The sequence below is a fragment of the Colletotrichum scovillei genome (genome assembly GCF_011075155.1).
Source record: "Colletotrichum scovillei strain TJNH1 chromosome Unknown Contig00009, whole genome shotgun sequence".
In the NCBI taxonomy this organism is placed as follows: Eukaryota; Fungi; Ascomycota; class Sordariomycetes; order Glomerellales; family Glomerellaceae; genus Colletotrichum; species Colletotrichum scovillei.
The window spans coordinates 5,046,202-5,069,056 of NW_023336267.1; the positions used below are offsets into that span (position 1 = coordinate 5,046,202).

The 22,855-nt window shown below is 52.8% G+C and overlaps 7 protein-coding genes across 7 annotated transcripts; 2 read left to right on the forward strand and 5 right to left on the reverse strand.

Moving 5' to 3' along the window:
- Nucleotides 1–502: 502 nt before the first annotated feature.
- HER10_EVM0005297 (ubiquitin elongating factor core) lies at nucleotides 503–4,781 on the reverse strand. The gene is made up of 5 exons (XM_035474919.1): nucleotides 4,580–4,781; nucleotides 3,590–4,260; nucleotides 3,337–3,541; nucleotides 1,848–3,250; nucleotides 503–1,786 (listed from the first exon to the last, which is right to left on the reverse strand). The coding sequence occupies exons 1-5, from the start codon at nucleotides 4,637–4,639 to the stop codon at nucleotides 892–894; spliced, it is 3,234 nt and encodes a 1,077-aa protein (XP_035329326.1). The 5' UTR covers nucleotides 4,640–4,781; the 3' UTR covers nucleotides 503–891.
- Nucleotides 4,782–5,547: 766 nt separating this feature from the next.
- HER10_EVM0010406 (TRAF-type zinc finger) lies at nucleotides 5,548–7,633 on the reverse strand. The gene is made up of 2 exons (XM_035479866.1): nucleotides 7,265–7,633; nucleotides 5,548–7,202 (listed from the first exon to the last, which is right to left on the reverse strand). The coding sequence occupies exons 1-2, from the start codon at nucleotides 7,371–7,373 to the stop codon at nucleotides 5,938–5,940; spliced, it is 1,374 nt and encodes a 457-aa protein (XP_035329982.1). The 5' UTR covers nucleotides 7,374–7,633; the 3' UTR covers nucleotides 5,548–5,937.
- Nucleotides 7,634–8,197: 564 nt separating this feature from the next.
- HER10_EVM0007852 (uncharacterized protein) lies at nucleotides 8,198–10,601 on the reverse strand (the record flags this gene model as incomplete). Its single annotated transcript, XM_035477394.1, has 6 exons — nucleotides 8,198–8,762; nucleotides 8,824–9,080; nucleotides 9,162–9,502; nucleotides 9,735–9,883; nucleotides 9,941–10,188; nucleotides 10,248–10,601. The coding sequence occupies 6 exons, from the start codon at nucleotides 10,599–10,601 to the stop codon at nucleotides 8,198–8,200; spliced, it is 1,914 nt and encodes a 637-aa protein (XP_035329656.1).
- A 1,218-nt stretch (nucleotides 10,602–11,819) lies between these two features.
- Nucleotides 11,820–13,990, forward strand: HER10_EVM0001593 (ATPase). Its single transcript, XM_035471337.1, has 2 exons — nucleotides 11,820–13,456; nucleotides 13,514–13,990. Exons 1-2 carry the CDS (start codon nucleotides 12,296–12,298, stop codon nucleotides 13,913–13,915), a joined length of 1,563 nt encoding a protein of 520 aa, XP_035328893.1. The 5' UTR covers nucleotides 11,820–12,295; the 3' UTR covers nucleotides 13,916–13,990.
- Nucleotides 13,991–14,028: 38 nt separating this feature from the next.
- HER10_EVM0007168 (thiamine transporter) lies at nucleotides 14,029–15,800 on the reverse strand (the record flags this gene model as incomplete). Its single annotated transcript, XM_035476733.1, has 4 exons — nucleotides 14,029–14,330; nucleotides 14,408–14,605; nucleotides 14,655–14,818; nucleotides 14,887–15,800. 4 exons carry the CDS (start codon nucleotides 15,798–15,800, stop codon nucleotides 14,029–14,031), a joined length of 1,578 nt encoding a protein of 525 aa, XP_035329574.1.
- A 919-nt stretch (nucleotides 15,801–16,719) lies between these two features.
- Nucleotides 16,720–18,841, reverse strand: HER10_EVM0002878 (thiamine transporter; the record flags this gene model as incomplete). Its single annotated transcript, XM_035472571.1, has 7 exons — nucleotides 16,720–17,052; nucleotides 17,107–18,085; nucleotides 18,150–18,306; nucleotides 18,359–18,430; nucleotides 18,484–18,570; nucleotides 18,623–18,689; nucleotides 18,785–18,841. 7 exons carry the CDS (start codon nucleotides 18,839–18,841, stop codon nucleotides 16,720–16,722), a joined length of 1,752 nt encoding a protein of 583 aa, XP_035329026.1.
- A 666-nt stretch (nucleotides 18,842–19,507) lies between these two features.
- Nucleotides 19,508–22,775, forward strand: HER10_EVM0009992 (hydantoinase; the record flags this gene model as incomplete). The annotated part of the gene is made up of 5 exons (XM_035479462.1): nucleotides 19,508–21,639; nucleotides 21,690–21,793; nucleotides 21,851–21,927; nucleotides 21,984–22,187; nucleotides 22,299–22,775. 5 exons carry the CDS (start codon nucleotides 19,508–19,510, stop codon nucleotides 22,773–22,775), a joined length of 2,994 nt encoding a protein of 997 aa, XP_035329926.1.
- Nucleotides 22,776–22,855: the final 80 nt, after the last annotated feature.

The window sequence follows — 22,855 nt, forward strand, 5'->3', positions numbered from 1 at the left end:
CATCCAAAAAAAAAGTTCCAGACCGAAAATGACCTGCTGATTGATAGTCCGAATGAAGAAACTCCCCGTATCCACTAAGGAACAACACCCCCACGGCCCATGGATCATCATCACCGCCTCACTCTCCCACGTCTCCCGATTTCCCCTGTGGCTGAGCTTCACCCACCCCCGGACACGACAGCCGCCATCCGACAGTGGCACGAGTGGTTCGACTTTTGTTTTTTTCCCACATCCGTAATCCGTAATCCCTCAATCTCTCTTCACGATTTACCCAGCTGCTTGCTACCTTACTCCAAAACTTCGCCTCTCGTAATCTCGGTGAAGGACACCCCGAACCCGGTCAGCAAACGTGCCCTAATACAGCAACCTGTACAACACATCATTCTCGCCTCTCTTTAACTTCTTCGTAATACCCTCATCCCCGGTGAGGCAAGTCCTGGATCTCATGTTGACCCAAAATTGACCTTTCGGCCCGCCCTGCACGGCTTCAATTCCTCCGTATGCTCTTCTCACCCTCGAATTCTGCTTCGTCTTCAGCTTCCGGCAACGCCGAGTTGGCCTAAGGTGTCTGGGCTATTCATCTGCAGTTTCGGTCGCATGCTGAACATCACTTTGGGCTCCAGGAGTTCTGCCTGATTCGAGAGCCAATTCTCTTTCGCTGTCACAAATACCTGATGTCTCGCTGCATCTAAGCCTATGCTGTCCGCTGCATCAGACGCTTTCATTCTCAGCGTTCGCTTTCCAGAGACGTGCTATGCGTCTATCCCAGGCCTACCATCTGCCTGTGCCTGTCTGTGTCCCCGTCCTTGGGGAGGACCTGAACGTCTAATCAACGAGAATCCCAATGCCCCTTTGTCTTCCAGTCCTGATCATAGTGCCGTGTCCCGTTCATCAGCCTTCCGTTGTATCCATCGCATCGCCGCCCGTTGCCCTGGCCTTGGCCGCCGCAATCTTCTCTTCTCTCCACTTCTGGATCTTCTCCTTCAGCTCAGTGTGCGGGATGGCATCATCCACCGTCATCGGCTGTCGCGTAAAGGGATCCTTGGGATCCGACAGCAAGTGCTGCACGATAGTTCCCCGATCAACAATATGCTTCGATGGCAGGATGACGGGATCCTTCATCAAATCTCCCATAATCGGGTCTTCGAATTCGGCCGGGATGTCTCCAAGATCCAGCTCGGCCTGGTCCGCAATCTGCTTCGACTCGAGGAACTTGGCCATCAACGTGTCGAGCTGCTCGAGTTCAACGGCCTCCTTCATACTGCGCTTCGAGAGAATGAATCTAGCCTTGTCAAAGACCTCTGGCTTATACGAGCGACCATCCGAGGCAACAGCGTCGATGAACGCTTGCGACGAGCCCAAGTTGAGGTAGATGTCGATGAAGTCTGACAGCAGAACCCTCGGCTGGAAGTGATATTTGGTTGGGTTGTTCACCTTGAGCTGACCCATCTTGGGTCCCGCAAGAGTCTCCAGGTTGTAGTTAAGCATGCTTGCCAGACGCTGGACAATCTCAGGCATTGTAAACGCTGATGTCAATGCAGATGTGAAGAGCTTCATCATCGCCAGCGTCTCATTGGCCAGCTGCATGTACGAGCCCGCCTGGCTCTCCAATGTTGACAACTCCTCTTGCTTCTTCTCTCTATCTTGCGTGGATAGCGTGTTGCCAAACTCCAACTCCTGTTGTAACGTATGGATCCTGGGGAACTTTGTCAGTGCCTCGTCAAGCACGTAGGTCGCATCATTGAGCAGCAAGTTGACGAACTGAACAAAGAATTGTCTGTTAACCCTGCGAGTTGTTAGTCACCCATACCGCACCCTTGCTAGAAGCTGAAACAGATAAAACTTACTTGCTCTCTCTCGTCAACTGCTGCTTGTAGACATCATTGCCCCAAACGCACTTGATAACCTGGAAGATCTCATATCTGATGTTGAACTTGTCGTAGAACTGGGTGTTAACACCAGTCGACTCCGCTTCGATATAGAATTTCATGAGGGCATGCAACAGGTTATCGTTTGCAAACTTGGATCCGTAGAGCTGATCTCCCAAGACACCCTTCTTAAAGTGCGAGAATGGCCAGGTGCCGGAGAAGAGCAATGTGACCAAGGACGACTTGAGGTACGGGTTCTTGATGTACTCTGACGAACGCAAGAAGGCGATGCAGAGCGCAATCATCTCGCTGCCAACAGCAGACGGCATGATTTGAGGAAGGTAGCGGTACACAAACTTGAAGTTGTCGACCACATCCTGGAGCGCATACTCTGGCAGGCACGCAAAAGCCTCAGGGGCCTGAGCAGGAAGGGGAAGTTGAAGATCCTTGTCGGGGGTGTAGCTAGACTGGCTAGCAAGGCGAAGAAGCCACACGGCCACGTATCGCATGAAGCGAAGAGACAGTTCTTGCATCTTCTCGTCAAGGAAGATTCCCTCGATCGCGTACTTCATTGCGATCGCCTTCTCCAAGACCGTAGTGTGGCGTTTGAGTGTCAACTCGAACATTGCAAGCTGCTGTGGCTGGTTCTGGACTTTAATCCTCTCAGCTTCCATGGCAGCCAAATGCTTTTCGTACCACTTGATATCCCTTTCGAGACCCTTGAGCTTCGAGTTTGTTGCCTCGCTGCCGTAGTGGTGCGCAGCCAAAGTCAAGAAAAAAACCTCTGAAATGAAGTTCGAGCTACCCTGAGATTGAGTGCCGTAGAATGCATCTGACGTCGACTGGTCGGCATTGAGCTTGGTCTCTTCCTTGATGTCCACGCGGGGGTTGCGGCGGAAATACTCCACTTCGATCCTGTCGACCTTTGAGAACGTTGTGTCCATGAAGGGAGAGCAGAATCGGTCCAATACGACAGTGAGGTTCATCATGAAGCCATCTGAGGACACCTCTTTGGGGTCAACCTGGAGAGCTCTACGCTTGTGGTTGCCGTTGATAGCGGAGGCGAACCAGTCGAGTACCCGGCTCCGGGTGTCAGTGTCAGCTCGGATAAAGGCATTAGCGATCGTGAAGAGCTCGTCCTGATGGACCCGAAGAATAGCCCGTAGAGCATCTTGGGATGGGGCAGCCTGAGTGCGGTTCAGGGCCCGCGGGTTCGGGAAGTATGTCATTGTCACCTCTGTTTGCAAGGGGGAGATGCGGAAGAAGGGTCCCAGAATCGTCTCCTTTTCAACGTGGGATCCCAGCTTGTGAGCGGTCATGAAGTTGGGATGTTGTGCCAGTGCATTCAGCAGAGGAGGGAACTTTGTGTAGGACATCAAGGCCTGTCCATGGGTTAGTTCTGTTTTATTCCAAAGACTGGGGCAACGGCTGAGAGATAGGCAAATTGGCGTCGCTAAGAAAAACTCACGCTGATGTACGGCTTGTAGTCATCTTCCATGGACAAAGTCGACAACTTAACGCTGAGTGAGTGCATGGCTGTGGCAAAAGCAGCTGGGAATTGCTCATCCTCGGGAAAGCGCTTTACTGCCTCCCGCAAGAAGTCCAGGCAGACTCCATCGTCCTGCTCATGTCCTTTGAGCAGGTAGGTGACCAAACTCTCGGGCCGTGATCGTCTAGTACCACCTGTAAGCGATTGTAATGCACAGGATGGGTCTACTTACCCAAAGAGATCCGGTATCGTGAGCGCAAACAAAGCGTTGCTAACACACAGTCTCTTTGCCTCCTCCAGAGCCTCCCTCTTCTCTGCCGTCTCTTTGATAATGTTTGTCCGGATGATACGCTTGAATGAGGGAAGTAGATAGCCGAGAAGGGGCTTGTCGGCGGGAATCGCAGTGACGGCCTCAAGCAAGGCGCTATCGAGGATGGAGGTTGTCAATTTGAGCGGCGATCCGCTCTCTTGGAGCTCTTGGCTAGCTTCCGGCAGGAAGGTAAGCTTGTGTCCGTGGGTATCGACAACTCTCTCTGGGTCGACTGTGATCCGGAAAATATGGCTGAGGATTCGATCTGAAAAATCGTCCAAAGACTCTTCCACATTCGCCTTCTTTGCGGGAGCAGGTGCGGCTGCGCGTTCGGAGGCGATTCGCTTGTTGCTCTCGGTGTTGTTCGATGCAGCTGGCGAAGATGTACCACTACCGGACTTGACACCAAGCTGATTGAAGGGATTCGAGGCGGCAGGCTTCGGTGTGGATGAGGGTGCTGGGCTGGCCGGGGCCTTTGGAGCCTTGACTTCGCTCGTTGCGGAGTTTGATGTCTCGGCGTCTGCTGACGATTCTCCTTCCGGCTTGGGGGATCTTGTCGAGGAGCCAAGCTTGGCGAGCCGTCGAAGTCGGATCTAGGTAGACTGGTCAGATTGTTTTCTATGAGATCAAATGATGACCTCAGAGTCCACGACAGCCGTTGCCCTCATGTGTTCCGGGTGACATGTTTGTCGATTGCGCTCGCCACAATGGGTTCTCTGCTGAATTGTCCGTAATGTCATAGTGTGCGTAGGTCTAGTAGAACGGCGGAGAGGCGAGAGCAACCGGCGAAAGCAGTTCGTGCCAGACCGGACTTCTAGAGAAGGCGTGAGGGCAGAGTGGGAATCGTCGAGGTTCGAGAGTAGGAGCACTAGGAGGAGGAAGATGAGAGGACGAGGGGCAGACAGCTCTTACATCGTTCATCTTCTTGACGTCGGGCGCGTCGGGCGCTTGGTTGCCCTCGTTTGGATCCATGGCAGGCAGTATCGATGCTTTTAAGCGACAGTCGTAGTGAAGCAATCCGTTTCTATCGAGGCTGGCAAAGGTGCAAGGTTGAAGTCCCCGGATTGAAGGTGGGTTGGCTGGACGTTAACGTACAGGGCCTCGCGAGTTGAGGTCAGGAAGGCACTATACCTAAGTGCGTCGGTGGGCAAGCGCAAGGTACGAACGGCCAGGTTGGTGGGGGAGCAAGCCAGGCAGGCGGTCACTGTGGGGCGACAGCGGGCCTGTGAGGTGCCACGGATGAGTCCCTGAGGCTGTTAAGTCCGACTCCGATAAGCGGAAAGACCCACCAAGAATCTCAAAGTCCGCCGCCGTGGGGATGGGGGCCAATTACTAAGCTTAGGCTTTCCTGCTCACCTCAGGTTTTTGGTTCCAAGAGATTCGACACGACAGGTACAGAGCAGGCATCAATGATTCATGAATTGAAGCTTTTTGGTGTTTTGCCGGCCGCCTGAATTTCATGACTTATATTGTGCATCAAAGGCTCCTAGATATCCTCATGTAGTCAGTAATACAGGGATGCTGCGAAAGGAACAGCAACAAAGTACAGGATGGAAGCTAGTACAGACTGCCTTTGCGCTATTGACCGAAGGTCGATCGAGTTCAGAAGACCCCTAAGACCCTTATTTTGATGAATTTCTCCCTCAATATGAAGCTACTGAGGCTTCAGATGAACGAAGTGAAACCTACGTCATTGGTGTGGCGATGGAACCCTGCGAAACCACCCTTCTAAGTTTTGCTCCAAACATGTGGACACGGGGTCTGTAAATGCGCTTGCTTCATTTGAAGGGCTAACCAAAACCTTGAGCTTTGGTCAAGATGAACGTTGATGAGCACAAGTTAGTTCACACGTGGGATAGTACAGAGAGCATTGCAAAGCTGCCTCCTTGTGTCAATTAGACTAGATACGAGACCAATTTTGTGTAACTGGGTGTCTTGCTGAACTCGCAGACCATCACAAGGGTATTTCCGTGCCTTTCCGTTTCGCGTTTCGTTCCTTTGTTCCCATTTGTCCCCAACGCCAGTAAAATCAACACTTTTAGTAGTACAGTCAGACTAAAGTCTCGAGAAGGTACGGAGCCCATCTAGGTCGGGGTGAAGATGTGGAGTGCGTAGAACAGAGGCTGCGTTACATCTGTTCTTGCTCATATCTTGCATCAGCCAGGATCCACGCCTCGCAGCCATCCAAGATTGCTCTCGGTCTCACTTGTATATGCAAAGATTCCCAAGGATGGAGAATGGATACCAAAGCCCAGTCCAGAGCAGATGTCTCAAAGGCGGGGGATGCCATTTGACCCATCACTCAGCCGCCGAGATGTAGTCGGAGTAGTAGCCTCGCCGTCGCTGTCAGAGCTGCCCCTCGTTCGGCTGGTGCTACCAACGCTACGGTTGGCCAACCGGCTGCGCTCGACTTCCTCTCGGCTCTTGTTCATGAGCCATGCCATGTGCATCTTGAGAATGCCCAGGTTGCTCCTGATCTCGGTGATCTGATCCTTAATCGGCATGACCTGGTTCAGGACCATCACTGTCTGGCGGCCCTCGAGGTCTGTAAACTCTTTCTTGAGCTCCTCCATGCGACGTTCCATGTCTTCGTAAATAGTCATGACAGCCTCGGTGGGTTTGAACTTTGGTCCGCCTTGGACGTTGTTGAGGTTGAATACGTCGTCCCAGGAGATACAGTCTCGACGCTCGTCCTTCATTGCCATGATTTGTCGCTCCTGGTCTTCCGTCTGCTTCTGCAGTTTTTCGATTTGTTTCTCTTGTGATTTGACCTTTTCTCCAACGACAGCAACCACCCTGAAGATACACTCGTCTTGGTGAGTCGCTAGTGTCTTGCGAAGTGCCTCGTGCTTGCAACCAAAGTCATGATATGTGCAAGGGACCGAGGTTTCCGGGCAATGATCATCGCGGTGTTGGCCCAGCTCGGAAAGCTTGATTGTCTCTCCACACTCGGTACAGTCCGTCGTGTTTTTCGGGCACACTTTGTTGATGTGGTCGGCCATCGACGCCGCTTCCATCTTCTCCTCGCAGTATTCGCACGTCTGCTCAAAGTGCCAGCACTTGCCAGACACAGCCAACCATTGCTCCACCCTCTTATCACATGTTTTTTCGGGGCAGTCGTGCAGCGTGTATCGGCAACTGATTGTGTGCTTGACGACCTCGTCGCGCTTCATCTTTTCGCTGCATCCTCGCTCAGTATTGGGGCATTCGACTACCAGGCTGTCGAGGATATTCGTCAAAAGTCTCGACGTCTTGCAGTCCCTGGCTCGGAACCTCGTCCGGTCGATGGGACAGGTATCGGATGAGTGGACATGGCGCTTCAGGCATTCCAGACAGAAGGTATGATCGCAGGGCGTAATGATCGGGGTGATGACGGGCAGCTTGCAGATTGGGCAAAGTAGGTTATCGTCGGGTTCTTCGACATAGTTGAGGGCGGAGAAGTCGAGGAGGTCCTTGACGTGACTGGGGCTAATGGAGTATCGCAGGGCCTCCCGGGTCGCAAGTTCTTCGACAGGCCACTGGGTAGGAGTTCGTGCTGTTTGTCTAGGTTAGCGAATTGGACCCGGAGCTAGATCCGGGTGAATTCCATCAACTCACGCGTCAAAGGGATCGGGACTTCCTCAACGGAGCGCACAGCATTCTCGACGAGGTTGTGTACGAGATGGGTGATGGCCGCATCTTCGTTGGGAAAGCCTTGGTGGGACATGGTGCAAAACTCTCCGCTCGTTATCGGTCGGGGCGCGCTTGGTGTAGCAGAGAGGATTACGAGATGTCTAGGAGGACCATGTTTGAGATCAAAGCAGCTGAGAGAGGGGGGGCCAAGCTGCGGTGTTTTCCTCGTGAAGTGGTTCGGGTGGTGACGGAGATACGGAATTTGCTGCGGTTGTGGATATCGTCTGGTGGCGCAGAGGGCGATACTCCGGGGGCAGGCGCGGGTGAAGAAAGTGGAGGTTTGAGAGATCCAGTTGAGGCCCAATCTCCAATCCAAATAGACTCTGAGGGAAGCACTGGAGGCTTTCGGCAACAGGTGGGAGGGTGACGTGACTCGAGCCGAGGGTCCAAGTCCCCGATAAGCCGATAACGCTCAGGAAACGGCCGCTAAAACGCCGTGTGACTAAGCTTCGCACGGCTGAGAAGCACAGTCCCCGCACATGGCATTGTCTGCCAAATTGCATGTCCTCGCTTTGGCCGATTCCTCTCTTTCGTCATGAATAAGATGTTTCGTACATGGAGAAATGCAGATACCCATATTCCCATTCCCGACAATGACGTCGATTGAGGCCATCTCAACTCGAACCAACATCGCAAAGATAAATCCCATTCATGCTACTGGCGCCGTGAACTGCATGGCTCCACAGTTCAACCTAAACGCTGCTTGCCGGCACTTACACGGTGTCCAGCTCGATGAGTGGAAGCCTAGGTAGGCATCGACAAGACAAGCCTAGAGAAGTTCCTTGTCTGTGAACCAGGACTCGAATTCAGTACCATTTCTGATTGCAAATTACTAGGCTTACCGATTAACTCATTCATCTACAGGTTTGGAGCCCGTGTATCTCCACGCCCCCAATCTCTACCAGTAGGAGCCTCTGGTGTGCGCCTGTAGGCGTCCGGCAAGATCCCCTCGAGAACTCCCTTAATCTGCAAAGCAATCACCTTTGAAAACCACCGATGCTGAGCCGTGCCACCAGCAAAGATCCAGAGGTTGTCGACTCCTGGGTGTCGCTTCCAAAGACCACGAATTTCGCCCTGGGTGTCCACGCCCCAAGTAGGCTCAAGCCGTCCCGCAATGTCCTCGGCTCCGATTCCCAGGGTATCTGGGAGATTTTTTCGGCCATCTACATTGCCGAAGCCAATGCACCAGACTATGGCATCTGCCTGCAGGTTACTACCATCGGATAGCACCAGACTGTTGTCGGTGTAGGACTTGGGCACGACCCCGGACCGGACACCGACCTTCCTCGTCGTGATGAGCTCCATGCCGCTGCCCATGTCTACAAAGTGCCCTCCGCAACGATCGATGAGGTTCACGAGCAGGTCGCCAGTCAGCGAGTCTTGCACGCGGAACCCAACCCTCCTAGCCTCCGCGTATCGATCCCTGGATAAGGTAGTGATGGTTAGCAAGAGGGTAGGATTACGATTTCTTGGGCTGTACGTACGGCTCTTCCTGTGCCTGCATCCTATGCACCAAGCCCAGGAGGGCCCCGCCGATGGCCAAAGGGCCTCCGTTCACAATCACGTCCGCGTCGTCGGGAGGCAGGATGTCGTAGACCCCAAAGCCCATAGGGTGAGCAAAGTACGTCATGGGAACGACATACGTCTCTGATCGCTGTACCATGGTCGTCTTAAGACCGGAATCGTGGCAGTCGACCAAGACATCGAATGCAGTGTTTCCAGAGCCGATAACGGCCACGGACTACCCCGAAGCACGGAAGGCATTAGCAAAATGACTAGAGCTATTTGTCGGATCTAAGTGACGCCTTCTGTCAGAACTGACCTTCGCCCCCGCTGCAACTAGGTCGCTAGCATTACGATACGATTCCGAGTGCATGTTGGGGCCTTTGAAGGATTTCCTGCCCGGTAGATCTGGAAGGGGCGCGGGTCCCGCGAAGCCGGCGCCGCCCGTGGCGAGGACCATGCATTTGCAGGATAGGGTGCGTCTTAGATCCCCCGTCTGTATCTCAATATTCCATGTCTTGCCCTCTTGATCGTATTGGGTTGCGGCGATGGTCGTACGGTGTAGAACGCGGCGGTCTAGGTCGAATTCCTTTGCGAAAGCGACCATTTGGTCGGCTAGCTGGTCTCGTGTGAGACCGTCATTGGAAGCCTGGGGATATGCTACACCAAACTGTTAGTAAAGTTGAAAGGGCTCTTCTACCACCCCAGGGCCAGGAAAATCGAGTTAGGTTCTCTTGTTGGCGGAAGGAAGCGGCAACGAAGCGGCTAGGATCACCCCAGGGTTAGGGTTACGATCTTGCCCCCTTCTCTTCCTATCCCCATCCGATACGTCCGACGGTGATTGAATAACTACGAGATCCAAGTTTGCCTCCATGAGCTTGGTCTTACTTACGAATGTACGGTGTCTCGCAGAATGACTTGTAGACGTGGAAACGCATACAGTCGTATCTTGTCGCCCAATTATCCCCTACCCTTGCATTCCGGTCGATCACGACGTAGTCGATGTCAAGAGCCTTCAATCGAGCGGCCAGGATCAGACCTCTGCAAGAGTGTTTGTTAAATGCAGGCAAGAGATTAAGGAGGCTCTTGTGAACTCACCCGTTGCCCCCACCGACAACGAGCACACTCGTAGAGATGTGGCTGTCATCCGTTACAGGAGTCGAAGGCACTCTGAGCAGACCCTCATCCTCGGGGAAGTCTTCGTACTCGGAAAGGTATGTACTCATGGACCAAATCTTCCATCCGCTGTCGCCCGAGTCGCCGCCGCTAGGAATAAGCATCATCTTTCCTCGACAGGAAGCCTTGGGAGAACCAGTCATGAAGCCAAATTCGCAGTCGAGCCATTTCTAGAGGAGGGTAAATCAGCATCGGGCTAAGAGACCGAAGGTTGTTTCCCTGTACTGACAAGTTCACTGGTAGCCGACAGAACCTGGGCCTTCTGAAACTGGAAGCCCTGGGCCTCGCGAAGCGCGAAGAGTTCCAGTAAAGCCGATGCAATGACACCTTTGCCATTGAAAGTTCTGATATGAGCTGTGAAAGATAGTGTATCTTTCCAATGACAGGAAGGTTCGGCGAAGAGGGCTTCAATGGCATGGTGCTGGCGCTGCTGAAGAGCCTTTGAGAGGCCCGATACCACATCGTTTGCGATCTTGTCGGCATTGATCGTGTCCCAGGTGTCTAGTAACTCTGCCGTGTTCGGGAGTGTCTCGTAAATATCCTTCCTAATGTCGACCTTTGGAGGGTTATCTGGTAGCTCCATCATGGCGTTTACCACCGTTTGCTTTCGCCTTCTGGACCGTGGTTCTCGTTGAGGTTTGCACACTAAGCTTGCAACCCGAGGCATGGCAGCGGGAGGGGTAATATGATATTTCCTTCCATAGATGATGAAACCTTGAGTATACATGTGTGCTCTCTGAATACCACGGACGTTCTCGCAGCAACCTGCAGGTCATGTTGACCGGCATCTTCGAAAGAGTAACCGGGACATGTGGATGCCGACGAGGCTTGGGGAAGGCCGTAAGACGACTTCTTTGTGGTGAGAAAGGTTAGTACGTAGCCCATAAGGCAATGCATGATTTCTCGGGGAAGTGCAGCATTCTGCTATATTGCCTCCAACCAATTGAGCAGAGGTTCAACATTTGCAGAAATGGCGTACACTTGGCTTGCGGTTGCATAGGGGCGGCGTCCGTGATGATACCCTGACATAAGATGTCCCCCAAAGCAGTACATTGATAGGACGAAAAGGCCGATGTATCTGACGAGTGTCTGCTGTACGCTCAGCCATCCCACCGTTGTATCCTCGAGGAATTCATTAGTGCTTACCTTACCTATGCTGTGAAACTAGACGGTGCGAAGGAGCAATAGCATTTCTTCGGACTGCACCGGCATTGAGGGGAAACATGCAGCCCTGGTTCTTGAGGTAGTGACCCTCCTTGCTAGAGGAAAAAACGAATATTCAGTTCTAGAGTGAACCTTGCTATACCGTGCTATCTACTAGTGTCTCTCTCTCATGCACAAAGCGCCTCGATCGAGAGCGAACGCGGAGGAAACCGGTAATATTCTATGACTACCTAATCATAGTAACTTAGAGAGAAGAGAGGTAGTTATGCTTGTCCTGTGTCTAATCGAGTTGCCTCTTCCAAGGATAGTCTGCTTTCGAGCCAATGGGAACTAGACATAGGCTTGTGTACCTTGTGGTCTATAAGTTTCGTCACACCTTGATTGACGCCTTGCGAATTACACGATCGAGGCTGACTTACCCTTCCTTAGTTCCGTTACTGATACATGTTACTCTTTCCCGCGTCATGTGTCAACACTCGATTGTTTTGAGCCTAGAAACTAATATCGCCGATGTTGGATTGAATTTAGCAGCAATAGGGTAGTGGTAGATTAGATAGGATAGAGCACAACGATAAAGCTCCCCATCGGCCGGTTCCAGGCGCCAAGCTGCTTGTGACACCCCGCGACGCCCGGTATACCCTTGTTGACGAACACGAACGGTGGCGCAGCAGCTCCCCCTGGCTGTTCGCCCCGGAGGATGAACGAATGGACGAATGGCTCAACGTCATCCCACCACAGGGCCGGCGGTACAGCCAGACAACTTCCCCAAACGGCACCCAGCAAGACCAGCTCGCCCGGCTCAGACGTTCCACCGGTTACGAACACCTCTAGGCAACAAGTTAGCGACCTATGTTTGTCTTCCTCCATACGCATAGTCAGTACTCTGCACAACTCATCAGCTCCAACCTGAGGCGAACAACAAGTAAACCCCCTCCCCCGCAGCTCCGCAGCTGAGCTTATCTTAGCTCCCTTCAGCTCTCCAACCCCTTCGTCTCACCCCAACTTTCGATCTCCAACAGCTTCCTCGGATCTACCATCCGTACCTTCGTCACATCCCACAACACACAAACCACCCGTTGCAGCTCATCGGACGCCGGACGACCAAGTGACAAGATGCCTCCGTTCCCTATGCCTCCCCACGATATCTGGAGCCAGGATGCCTTCCAGCACCCGTCCTACAACCCGACCCCGATCCCCCGTCGGCCCCACCCCCAGCCCCAGCCTGGCGCAAGCAACAGCAGCAGCAGCACCCGCGTCAACGTCAATACCCGGTCCTCAGAACCTGGCCCCAGCGACGCCGTCACGAAGGAGTTCTTCAAGCACTCGAGCGCCAAACGCGTCAACACCGACGCCCTCATCTCAAAGGCTCTCAAGGAACAGTATCCCCACCTCGAGCTGGTCGTTGTTCCTGAGTCCCTCGGCTACGGCAACGGTTGCAACCTCCTGGCCTACGCTCAAGGCGGCCACGCCACGTTCGAGGTTATTGATGACAAGGATGGCAATAACCTGCCCTCATCCCTCGAATGGCTGCTATACCTGCCGCCCTCCCGGCGCATGGACGGCAATCTCGGCGGTCTGGCTACGATTACCAACTTCGGCAAGTACCTGTACAAATGGCAGGGCCATGAGTTCATCGTCTACCTCGTTGATGGACGCGACGGCGTGATGCCGTACCCGATCAAGAACTACTACGTCCTCGCGCCACAGACCTACCACGTCGACCAGCTCGTCCTGGCCGCAGGGAAGTGGAGCAGCGACCTCCACGAAGAGGTGTGGGTGTTCGATCAGGGGTACTGGCAAAAGAGCCACGAGCTGTTCAAGAGCTTCCGCGATGCTTCGTGGGAGAACGTCATCCTGGATGAAGACATGAAGAAGGCGCTCATCGAGGATCACCTATCCTTCTACAACTCAAAGGAGACGTACCAAAACCTCAAGGTGCCGTGGAAGCGCGGTCTCATCTACTATGGGCCGCCGGGCAACGGCAAGACCATCTCCATCAAGGCCACAATGAATATGCTCTTCCAGAAGGACATCACGACTCTCTACGTGCGCACGCTAGCGTCCTTCATGGGGCCAGAGTACTCTATCCAGCAGATCTTCGGCAAGGCTAGGGAGTATGCGCCCTGCTACCTCGTGCTGGAGGATCTCGACACCATTGTCACCGATGACGTGAGGAGCTATTTCCTGAACGAGATGGACGGCCTCAAGGCCAATGATGGAATTTTCATCATCGGCAGCACCAACCACCTCGACCGCCTCGACCCAGGCATCTCTGTAAGTTATTCCTATCGCGAACGTGTATGCAAGTTCTAGAAGACTGACACGCAACAGAAACGCCCATCCCGCTTCGACAGGAAATACTTCTTCCCCGATCCCAATCTAGAGCAGCGCATCGCCTACTGCCACTTCTGGCAAAACAAGCTCAAGAGCAACAAAGACATCGACTTCCCCGACCAGCTTTGCGAGGCCATCGCCAAGATTACTGACAAGTTTAGCTTTGCCTACATTCAAGAGGCCTTTGTGGCGGCCCTACTTGCCATTGCGCGCCGCTCTGACCATCGCGGTAGCAGGAAGCGAGACAGTGTCGAGGCTTTGACGGAGCAGCTTGAGGATGACTGGCTTGGTGTTGTCGATGGCGCTGAGGATGACGGCGACTTGAAGAAGCTGACGTTGTGGGTCGAGATCAAGAAGCAGATTGAGATTTTGAGGGATGGTATGGAGGAGAAGAACTAGATTCTGTCTCGATTGGTATCTCAGGGCTGCATATGGATTCACATGGCTTTGCATTAATCGGAGTGTACAACAACAGCATAATTCGCAATGATTTGAAACAAAGAAACGAAGTCCTAGGGGTTGTTCATGAGTGATATTGGTGCCGCTGCGGGAGTCGAAGTTGTAGTAGCTGTACTGTCGGCAACTGGCCCACCACGTAGTCGATCGGCTGCCTGGGTGAAGAAGGAGTCAATCCGAAGACTGACCGGGAGAAGGAGTAACTGCGAGATTGAGTCAACTTGTCGGTTTAGCCGCTGCAGCGTGTCGTAAAAGGTCTCTAGTAGGCTGAAGGCCGACGTGACGTCTCCTGACTCAGTTGCCAGCACAAATAGGTAGATGATGAAGTTACCGCAGAGTATGAGCTGAGATCGGGCGTCTAGGGAAAGCTTAGATCTCAGTACAAATTCTCTTGCCTTTCTAAAAAGGTTTGGGTGAAGCGGAAAGGAGGCGTACGGCAGCCCCAGAAGCCTCGTAGGTCCTCAGGGTTTAGTTCATTCATGAAGTCCGTAAAACTAGCAAAGTCCGAGAGTGCCGTGCCGAACCACAGGCGAAGGCTAGATGATGGCATTGCCTTAGCAACCTTGGTAGCCGGGTTCATGAGAGCACGGTAAAGAAGCGCCAAGTGGGCGTAATACGCTAGATGTAGAGGTGCTGCCCCCATCAGATCAAGACCTTCGCTGGGACATTTTCGAAAACATACCATTGTTGGATGTAATACTTATTGCCCCCTTGAGATGAGGCATTGTAAGGCATTGCGGCAGTATCGTTGCCCAGTTATGGAGTTCTCCCTGGAGCGAGACTAGACACCCTCGATTCTCCATTTCCATCTTCTGTGAGTCTGGAGGGGCAAGCCTAGGCACTTGACTGAGTCAGGCATCAGTTCTCCATTATCATCGGAGTCAAAAGCGGATTTCAGGTAGGAAGGTACTTACAAGCTGCAGTCAATTACCTCTCGCAAGGTCTGGCTTATCTTTACCAACTCCAGAAACCGCGCTCCGGAAGCAACATCAAATCCCACATTACTAGAATAAACCAGCGATCGCAAGTCCTCAGGAATGCTCTCCTCGGATCGCAGATCGTCCATAGTGACGGGTGACGTGTTAAAAGAAGCAGCATAGATATGTGGCGGGTTTCCGTGGCACACTGCCGACCACACGTCAGTCATATACGTAGCCCACCAAAGCTTCCTTCGCAGCCTTTTCTCCCACGTCGGTAGATTCCACTTCTCAGCGTCCTGGTGCAGCCCGATCATTTGAGCAGCGGCTGCGGCCTGCGCTGTCGATGTCCAGGTTCTGGGGTGCGCGATACTGTCTGTCTTGTTGGGCGTCATGTGGAGGAGGAGCAGGGATGCTTGAAGCTTTGCCAGGTTTGGCGAGTCGAGTTCTCTTTGCAACGAGTCTGTGGCTAGGTCGGCGAGCTCATGCTGTTGGAAATGAAGGAAGCCTTGGAGTGACGGCTCAGACTTCCAAAAGACTGAGGCTAGTGCGTATACTGCCCCGCGGAGGGAGGCGGGAAGCTTTGTTTTATCGTCGGTGTATTGTCTTAGAAACCTGACCTTCGACAGAACAGGCAACACTGGGTGAATGTGTCTGAAGTATAGGCGTACAAGCGTAGGACCGTGAGGCTCAACCATTTCCTCTATCGCACGAGAAGCTTCTTCCCGGGCTGAGTTATCGTGGGCCGTGAACTCGTCTTGCAGGAGGCAGAAGTGAACCGGCGGATCCCAGGGGTATCCGCTCCCTTCGTAGACCTGAATGAACTCTGCGTCAATTTGATTGGGCCCGCTGAGGACGTCTGAGCGGAAGGAGGCGAGGAAGTGGGTGTCTTGTTCGGCTGCCGGGCCCATGCTGTGTGCTGTCCTATTTTCATTGTCTTCTAGTGTCTGCAGGTAGGGTGCTGGGATCACTTCGATTGAATCCCTACGAGCCGAAGGGCATATGTTGTTTGATGCTATCCTCGGAGATTCCGAGTTACTGGAAGGCCCATCTTGCGCGGCATCTTGAGGGGCGGGTGCAGATGCGAACAAGGATGCAGATAGAGCCGACCTGGAGGCAACACTATCCGAAGCCGATGACTTGCATTCTATGCCTCGCCCCTTGCAGAAAAGGCCTGCAACTCATCAGTCATGCATCTTCAAGACACGTGAACCTGGGAGCCCACACGACTTACATGGTGGTGTAGAGGTGATCACACACGCCGTCTTTCTCTTACGGCACGCGTCACAAGGGCGGTTCTTCCGGCTTCTCGATTGTCTTGCCTGGCCGAACTCGCTCGGTACTTTGAACTTACGTCTTTGGGAAGACTTCTTGGTATCTTTAGGCATGGTGTCGATCAACCTAAGCTATCGAGGGTTCGCGATCAGGCCGAAAGGGGTGTTGTACAAGGGAAGTTGGCCGATGGAGTTGGCCGATACCGATACCGCCTGTGCGCGTTTGGGTCATCAGTGTTAGTGGCTTACATGCGGGACCTGTCATTGCAACGCTAGGGCGGGGTGATAACATGCTCCGTCGGTCAACAACTTACAAGGGTTTACCCCTTTTCTCAGACCATAACTGCAGTCCTGATACTTGCCATCGCTTAATGATTGTTTTTATCATAACAATTCTCACGACTTCATCATCACGAAGTTCTGAGTACATGATTCAGAAACTATGCCCAGGTAAGGTAGCTCGATAAGAATTGCAGCAGTGACGGGAAAGGAGTTCGAAGTAGGTAGTGGAGAAGATAATGGCAGGGATGGAAATTGAGTATGTAAACTATGGCATCTATACGTCTTCTTTGAAGGGTGTGGCGGAGTTTGCTGTTTTGGGTCCAGGCCCAGAAAGCACTTCAAGAAGTTCAGGAGTCTCGGCCAGCGTCACGTCCCACTTGCTCTGTTGCATTTGTTGAAGTTCACGCGCCGAGGGCGCATCTTTGACAAAGGCATTCAGACTTCTCGCCGGTAAAAGCCAATGCAGCAACGCGTACACCAAGCCGCTCGAAAGAAGCCCATAGATATACGACATGGAATACAGCTCCGTGGCGCCCTCACTAACAGTTACGGACGTGTCGACGGCGGCGATGAAGCCTGGCATGCAGGGCACAACGCCAACAAGCCACTGAAATGCGAGTCAACAGTTGTCTTGTTTCAATAAAGATGGAAGGTAACTCACTGCCACTGGGGCTCGCCAGTTGAAACCGTAGGAGAACCAGTAGATGCTCCCCGAATCGCCGCGGTACAAGTGGTCCACGTTCACTTTGCTCTTGTTAACAATCAAGTAGCTAGATATCATCAATCCCGTCATCGGAGCCAAGAAGACACTATAACTTGAAAGGACAGTGAGGAATATTGTTGCAGTGTTGACGAGACGCCACGGGTTGACCACGACGCTGAAAATCGCGGTGATGTAGGCGCCACGACGGATGTTCAGGTACTTGGGAAATGTCGCAGCCAGGTCAAAGCCGCCAGCAAGCGCGTTTCCAGGGACATTGACTCCGATCTGGGATATGACGAGACAGAGACCCGCAAAGAAGCATGCTGCTCTCGTTCCGGCTGTTTCGTCCTGGGCCAGCAGCTGAGCAAAGAGCGTAGGCGGGTTCCAGATGGCCTCGCCACCAAATCGCTCCTGGGTCGCTGCAGTGACAAGGATGCCGATCAGAGAGCTGAAGATACTATAGAAAGGGAACGAGATAGCTTGGCCTACGATGGCATGCTTAGGTTGTGTAGCGAATCGAGAATAGTCGTTCTGATTCAGAATGCCCGCCGCGATGGAACCGATTGTTGAGACGATGCCGTAGATCATCAACCAAGCCACACTGTCTGATCCTCCTGTGTTAGGTAGGGCTGATCCTGAGGTAATGGTATCGCCGAAGCCTGAAGATCCCATAGTTGCGAGAGCCCAGATAAGCAGTACAATGAAAAATACAAGAGTGATGGAACAGGCAAAGTGGAAGAATTTCTCGAGACGATGCGGGCGGATCCAGATGACTGGGAGAGAAATAGCGCTGAAGATGATGTACGAGACGAATTGCGCAGTTGTCATACCCGTGTCCGCTGGCATGCCATTGGGAATGTGGGATTCAAGCTTTGGATCCCAGGAAAGAAGGATCACGTAGATGCACTCTCCTCCCACCCAGGCAGTGAAAGCATACCTATGTATAGTGTGTTAGTAGAGGTCAACATGCCGGCAATGTTGATATAATGGGTCCTACGAACCAGACTAGAGACAGGCAGAATGAGTTTATGGTCTGCTGTGTGACGTAATTGTATGATGAGTAGGGAAACTTACCAAGGGACAGAAAGATGCGATTCCAGATGACGAATTGTGATCCCCACATACCCCATACCGCTCGACTGAACACAGGAAAGCCAACTAGGTAGACTTAGCAACCAAGTCTGCCGCGAATTGCACTTTGTAAACGTACTATGATAGTAGCTGCCCGGAAGTGAGTTGATAATCACCACGGCGGTGGCAATAACATTGCCAAGAATGATACCTTGAAACACGTTAAGCAGAGCTGAGGAAAAGCGGAAGAGGGATGAGAATCACATATGAAGGCCTGCCACCAAGTTAGACCTAGAGGGATGAGGGCACTGCCAGTCAAGTAGGTGGTGATATTGCAGTTGACCAACAGCCCTTGGAACCAGTTAGCATAAAGAGGACCCAGTGCACATAAGACTTCACGCACAAAAGTTGTGAAACGTCAAGAAACCCCAGGTACGTCTTTGAGCCTCAATGGGTCGAATGTCATCATTCTGTCAAAAATTGTGTTAGTGTTGTCTTGACTAGCCACCCTCCCCTAACAGCCGGCGACATGAACGATGTGCGGAGGTGGGCTGAATTTACGTACAATCCAGCGGGAAACATAGGGGAGTTCCACCAGCTTCAAGGCGGCCTGCAACCCCATTGTTTCCTTTGATCAAATGCTAGCTATTTTGGAGCAAGCAAATGGAACGATGTTGTAAAGAGTTGTGGACGAAAGGGACCCTGTCTGTTCGAGTCCTTTCGCTTCGGACATGAGTGCGGCACGAGACATGCATTATTTGAAGAGGAGTTCGGTTGAAGATATAAATGTCGGTCTATGGTGGTGTTATCTCGGCACTCTGCAGTCATCCCACGTTGCGCTAACAAGGATACTTATCACTCTCTAGGGCGCTTTCGGAAATTTTAGTAGGTGTTATCTCAACGTAGGAGGAGGAGCAAAGGGCCGCGCCTGGGGATGACCCCTGTCCAGGTTGAAGTTGGCCGATCGATCGGCCAACTTCGAGGTCGTGAACCCCTCAGGCGGGGCTCCTGGAACGACTGAGTGCCCCAACTTACACGGACGCCAGTAGTTGACATCTCTTCGATCATTCAACATTCCGTCGGTGTTGTTGTCGGCCAACCTCTTATCAAAGTCTTGGTTGGCCGAGTCTGCCTTAGTTTAACCTCCTTTGTTAAGAGCTTTGCCATCCGCCATCCACCATAAGAAGAGGCAGATAGAGCAAGTAGTTAATTACCAGACGCAACCACACTGTATATCCCCCTTTAACCTCAGCCTTCACCTTCAACACCATACGAGAGTTCATCAATCATGGCCCTTTACCGCATAGGTGTCGACGTAGGTGGCACGAACACCGACGCCGCGATCCTTGACATTACGGCCTCAGACACGCCCGGCCGCGGTGTTCTTGCTTCCCACAAGGCCTCAACTACACCAGACATTACCACTGGCATAGAAGCTGCAATCCGCGCTGTAATTCAGAGCTCAGAAATCGACCAGAAGCGAGTCCTGAGTGTTACCATAGGCACAACGCACTTCATCAACGCTCTTGTTGAGGCTGATACGCGACGGCTTAGCAAGGTCGCTGTTGTCCGTCTCTGTGGGCCATTCACAAGACAGATTCCCCCATTTTCAGACTTCCCTTCTGGCCTTCATCGTATTCTAGATGGTGGAGTCCACTATCTCGATGGAGGGCTGGAGATCGATGGTCGGGAGATTGCGCCGCTCGATCATGAGCAGATTCGCCAGGCGGCCAGAGACATTGTCGCGTCTGGGGTGAGATCAGTTGCCCTAGTCGGTATCTTTTCACCGCTGGATCACTCCGGTATGCATGAAGAAACTTGTAAAAGAATCATGCTGGAAGAAGCGCCGGATCTCAATTTGGTTTGCTCCCATGACATAGGCCCACCTGGCCTTTTGGAGCGAGAGAACGCGACAATTCTCAATGCCGCAATTCTCAGAACAGCACACAAGGTCATCCGAGGTTTTAAAACCGCGATGATGAAGCTAAAGCTGGCGTGTCCGCTTTATCTGTCCCAGAATGATGGCACGCTGATCGATGCTGATACGGCAGCCGAGTTTCCCATCAAGACCTTCGCCAGCGGTCCGACAAATAGCATGACTGGAGCGGCTTTTCTCGCCGGACTGGATCAAGCAAAGACGACAACCGGAGATTCTACAGATACCTCGGAGAAGAAGGAAGTGGAGCCTCAAGTGCTCGTTGTTGACATCGGTGGCACAACAACCGACGTATGTGCTTTGCTACCATCTGGTTTTCCGAGACAAGCACCCGGGTTCGTGGAAGTCGGTGGGGTGAGAACAGCATTCTCAATGCCCGAGGTCATCTCAATCGGGCTCGGTGGCGGCAGTAAAGTCAAGATGAACTCCGAATTTGAGGGCGTCACGGTTGGCCCAGGGTCAGTTGGACACTTCCTTACTGAGCAGGCAAGGATCTTTGGCGGTCCGACACTAACAGCAACGGATGTTGTGGTGGCTTCTGGGAACGCGAAGCTGGGAGACGCGAGCCTCATCAAAGACATCCCACGCTCAACCATTAACGACGCGCGTCAGAAGATCAAAAAGATGCTGGAAGGTGTTATTGAGCAGATGAGGGTTTCCGCTGCCCCTGTACACGTCCTTCTGGTGGGAGGGGGTTCTCTTCTTGTCACAGACAACCTCGAAGGCGTCGAGAAGTGTATTCAGCCTATTCACCAAGGCGCTGCCAATGCGGTTGGCGCTGCTATTGGCAAGGTCTCTGGCGAAGTCGACGTGATTGAGATCCTTGAAGGTAGAGACGAGAAAGCAGTCGTTGCAGCGACGTGCCAAAAGGCTATCGATCTGGCCGTCCAAAAGTGCGCAGCTCCTGCAGACGTCCACGTTGTCGAGGTCAACAAGATGCCGCTTCAATACGTCGATAATGGCGCCATGAGGATACAAGTCAGAGCTGTCGGCAAACTGAGCGTTCCAGAGGATCCCAATTTCTCGCCTGAGAGCATGACGCTAGTTCTTGAAGAAGATAAGGAGGCCGAGGCACCAAAGGAGAGTGTTCCGGACGCTCTAGAGCCGACCACGAAGCCCTCACAGCGGATAGATCTCGAGACCTACCGGCCTGACGTCCGAGAAGGGGTCTGGTATGTCTCAGAGGTAGATCTGGAATTGATATCAACAGGCTGTGGTGTGCTAGGAACTGGGGGCGGAGGTCCAACCCACCACGAATTCTTGAAAAGCTTGCATGTCTTACGCAATAGCGAGCCTGGCAAGATGAGGATTATATCACCTTCGTCCCTCGCCGACACTGACATCGTATGCTTCGGCTCCTGGTATGGCACTCCAAGCGTCATCAACGAGAGAATTGCTAGTGGCTCGGAGATCCCTAGCGGCATCGATGCCGTGAGGAAGATCTTGGGTGATGTACCCCTTCACGGGGTTTTCATCGACGAGATGTGAGTTAAAAATCTAAGGTCGCTTAAGCATGTTGACTGACAGAGAGTAGCGGAGGAGGCAATGGTCTCAGTGTTTTCCCCACTGGCGTACACTACGACATACCGGTCATCGATGGCGACGCGATGGGAAGAGCATATCCGACCATGTATCAAGGTAACAAGTCAAAGTCGATCGACAAGCCATGATCAGCTAACAAAGCGTCTTGAACAGCCACGCTGAGCGTCTATGGTCACCCGTTGACCCCCTGTGCGCTCTCCGACGCAAGGGGCAACGTTTCCGTTGTGATGGTGGGTTCTCTTTTCGGGTACAGCCATCTTTCCACACTGACTCAATACAAACATAGAGTTGCGACACGCCAGTTCGCCTGGAGCGATTCCTACGCACGGCAGCAATTGAGCTCGGCCTCGGATGCGCCGTTTGCGCCAGGCCGCTTCCCGGCTCGGCCATAAAGTCCCACGGCGTCCCCAACACTCTATCGCAAGCCTGGTATCTAGGTCGGGCGGTACATATGGCGCGAAAGAAGAAGTCTAGCTATGTTGATGCTATCGTGAGTACCTACATTATCAGATGCACCGTTTGGCCCGGAGTAGGGACCACCCCTGAGAGAACCAGGTGGTCATGATGCTGTCCTGAATATCTTTGACTGATCTGCTCCTAGTTCGAAGTATGTGCCGGGAAACTTCTTTTTACAGGCAAGATCATCGATGTAAGGCGCTATGTGGGTGGTGGCTACACGATGGGCAGCGTCCTCATTGCCCCGCTTGCCGACGAAGAGAAAGACTCCAACACAAAGAACACAGCGCTTCCAAACCGGCATATACTCATCCCGTTTCAGAACGAGTACCTTTACGCTGCTCTCACAGATGAAGAGGGTTCAGAGGGCGGCCAGCAAGAGGTGCTGTGTACCGTGCCGGATCTGATCTCGATTCTAGGCCAAGATGGGGAGGCTATCGGGTCTCAGGACCTCCGCTACGGCTTGCGTGTGAGTGTTATCTCGCTACCTGCTCACCCTCTCTGGAAGACAGAGAGAGGTATGCCCGTGGGAGGCCCTCAAGCCTTTGGGCTGAGCATGCCATTCGTTGGGGTTGGAGAGTACACCGAGCCCAGGAGTGTCATTGAGGAGTACGAGGTGTAAGAGATTACGACACGTTACCTGTGGAAGATTCTCATGGCACGGGTTCACAAGCAGTCATTGCGATACAGAAAAAAGGATCA

Excerpts from the sequence above, each read along its gene's own strand:
- HER10_EVM0005297 (XM_035474919.1), bottom strand. The coding sequence starts at position 4,639 with ATGGATCCAAACGAGGGCAACCAAGCGCCCGACGCGCCCGACGTCAAG. Across the intron at positions 3,251-3,336 it reads ACTACAAGCCGTACATCAGC|GCCTTGATGTCCTACACAAA; the intron begins GTGAGTTTTTCT and ends ACCCATGGACAG. Across the intron at positions 1,787-1,847 it reads CAGTTGACGAGAGAGAGCAA|GGTTAACAGACAATTCTTTG; the intron begins GTAAGTTTTATC and ends AACAACTCGCAG.
- HER10_EVM0010406 (XM_035479866.1), bottom strand. The coding sequence starts at position 7,373 with ATGTCCCACCAAGGCTTTCCCAACGAAGATGCGGCCATCACCCATCTC. Across the intron at positions 7,203-7,264 it reads AGTCCCGATCCCTTTGACGC|CACGAACTCCTACCCAGTGG; the intron begins GTGAGTTGATGG and ends CTAGACAAACAG.
- HER10_EVM0001593 (XM_035471337.1), top strand. The coding sequence starts at position 12,296 with ATGCCTCCGTTCCCTATGCCTCCCCACGATATCTGGAGCCAGGATGCC. Across the intron at positions 13,457-13,513 it reads GCCTCGACCCAGGCATCTCT|AAACGCCCATCCCGCTTCGA; the intron begins GTAAGTTATTCC and ends GACACGCAACAG.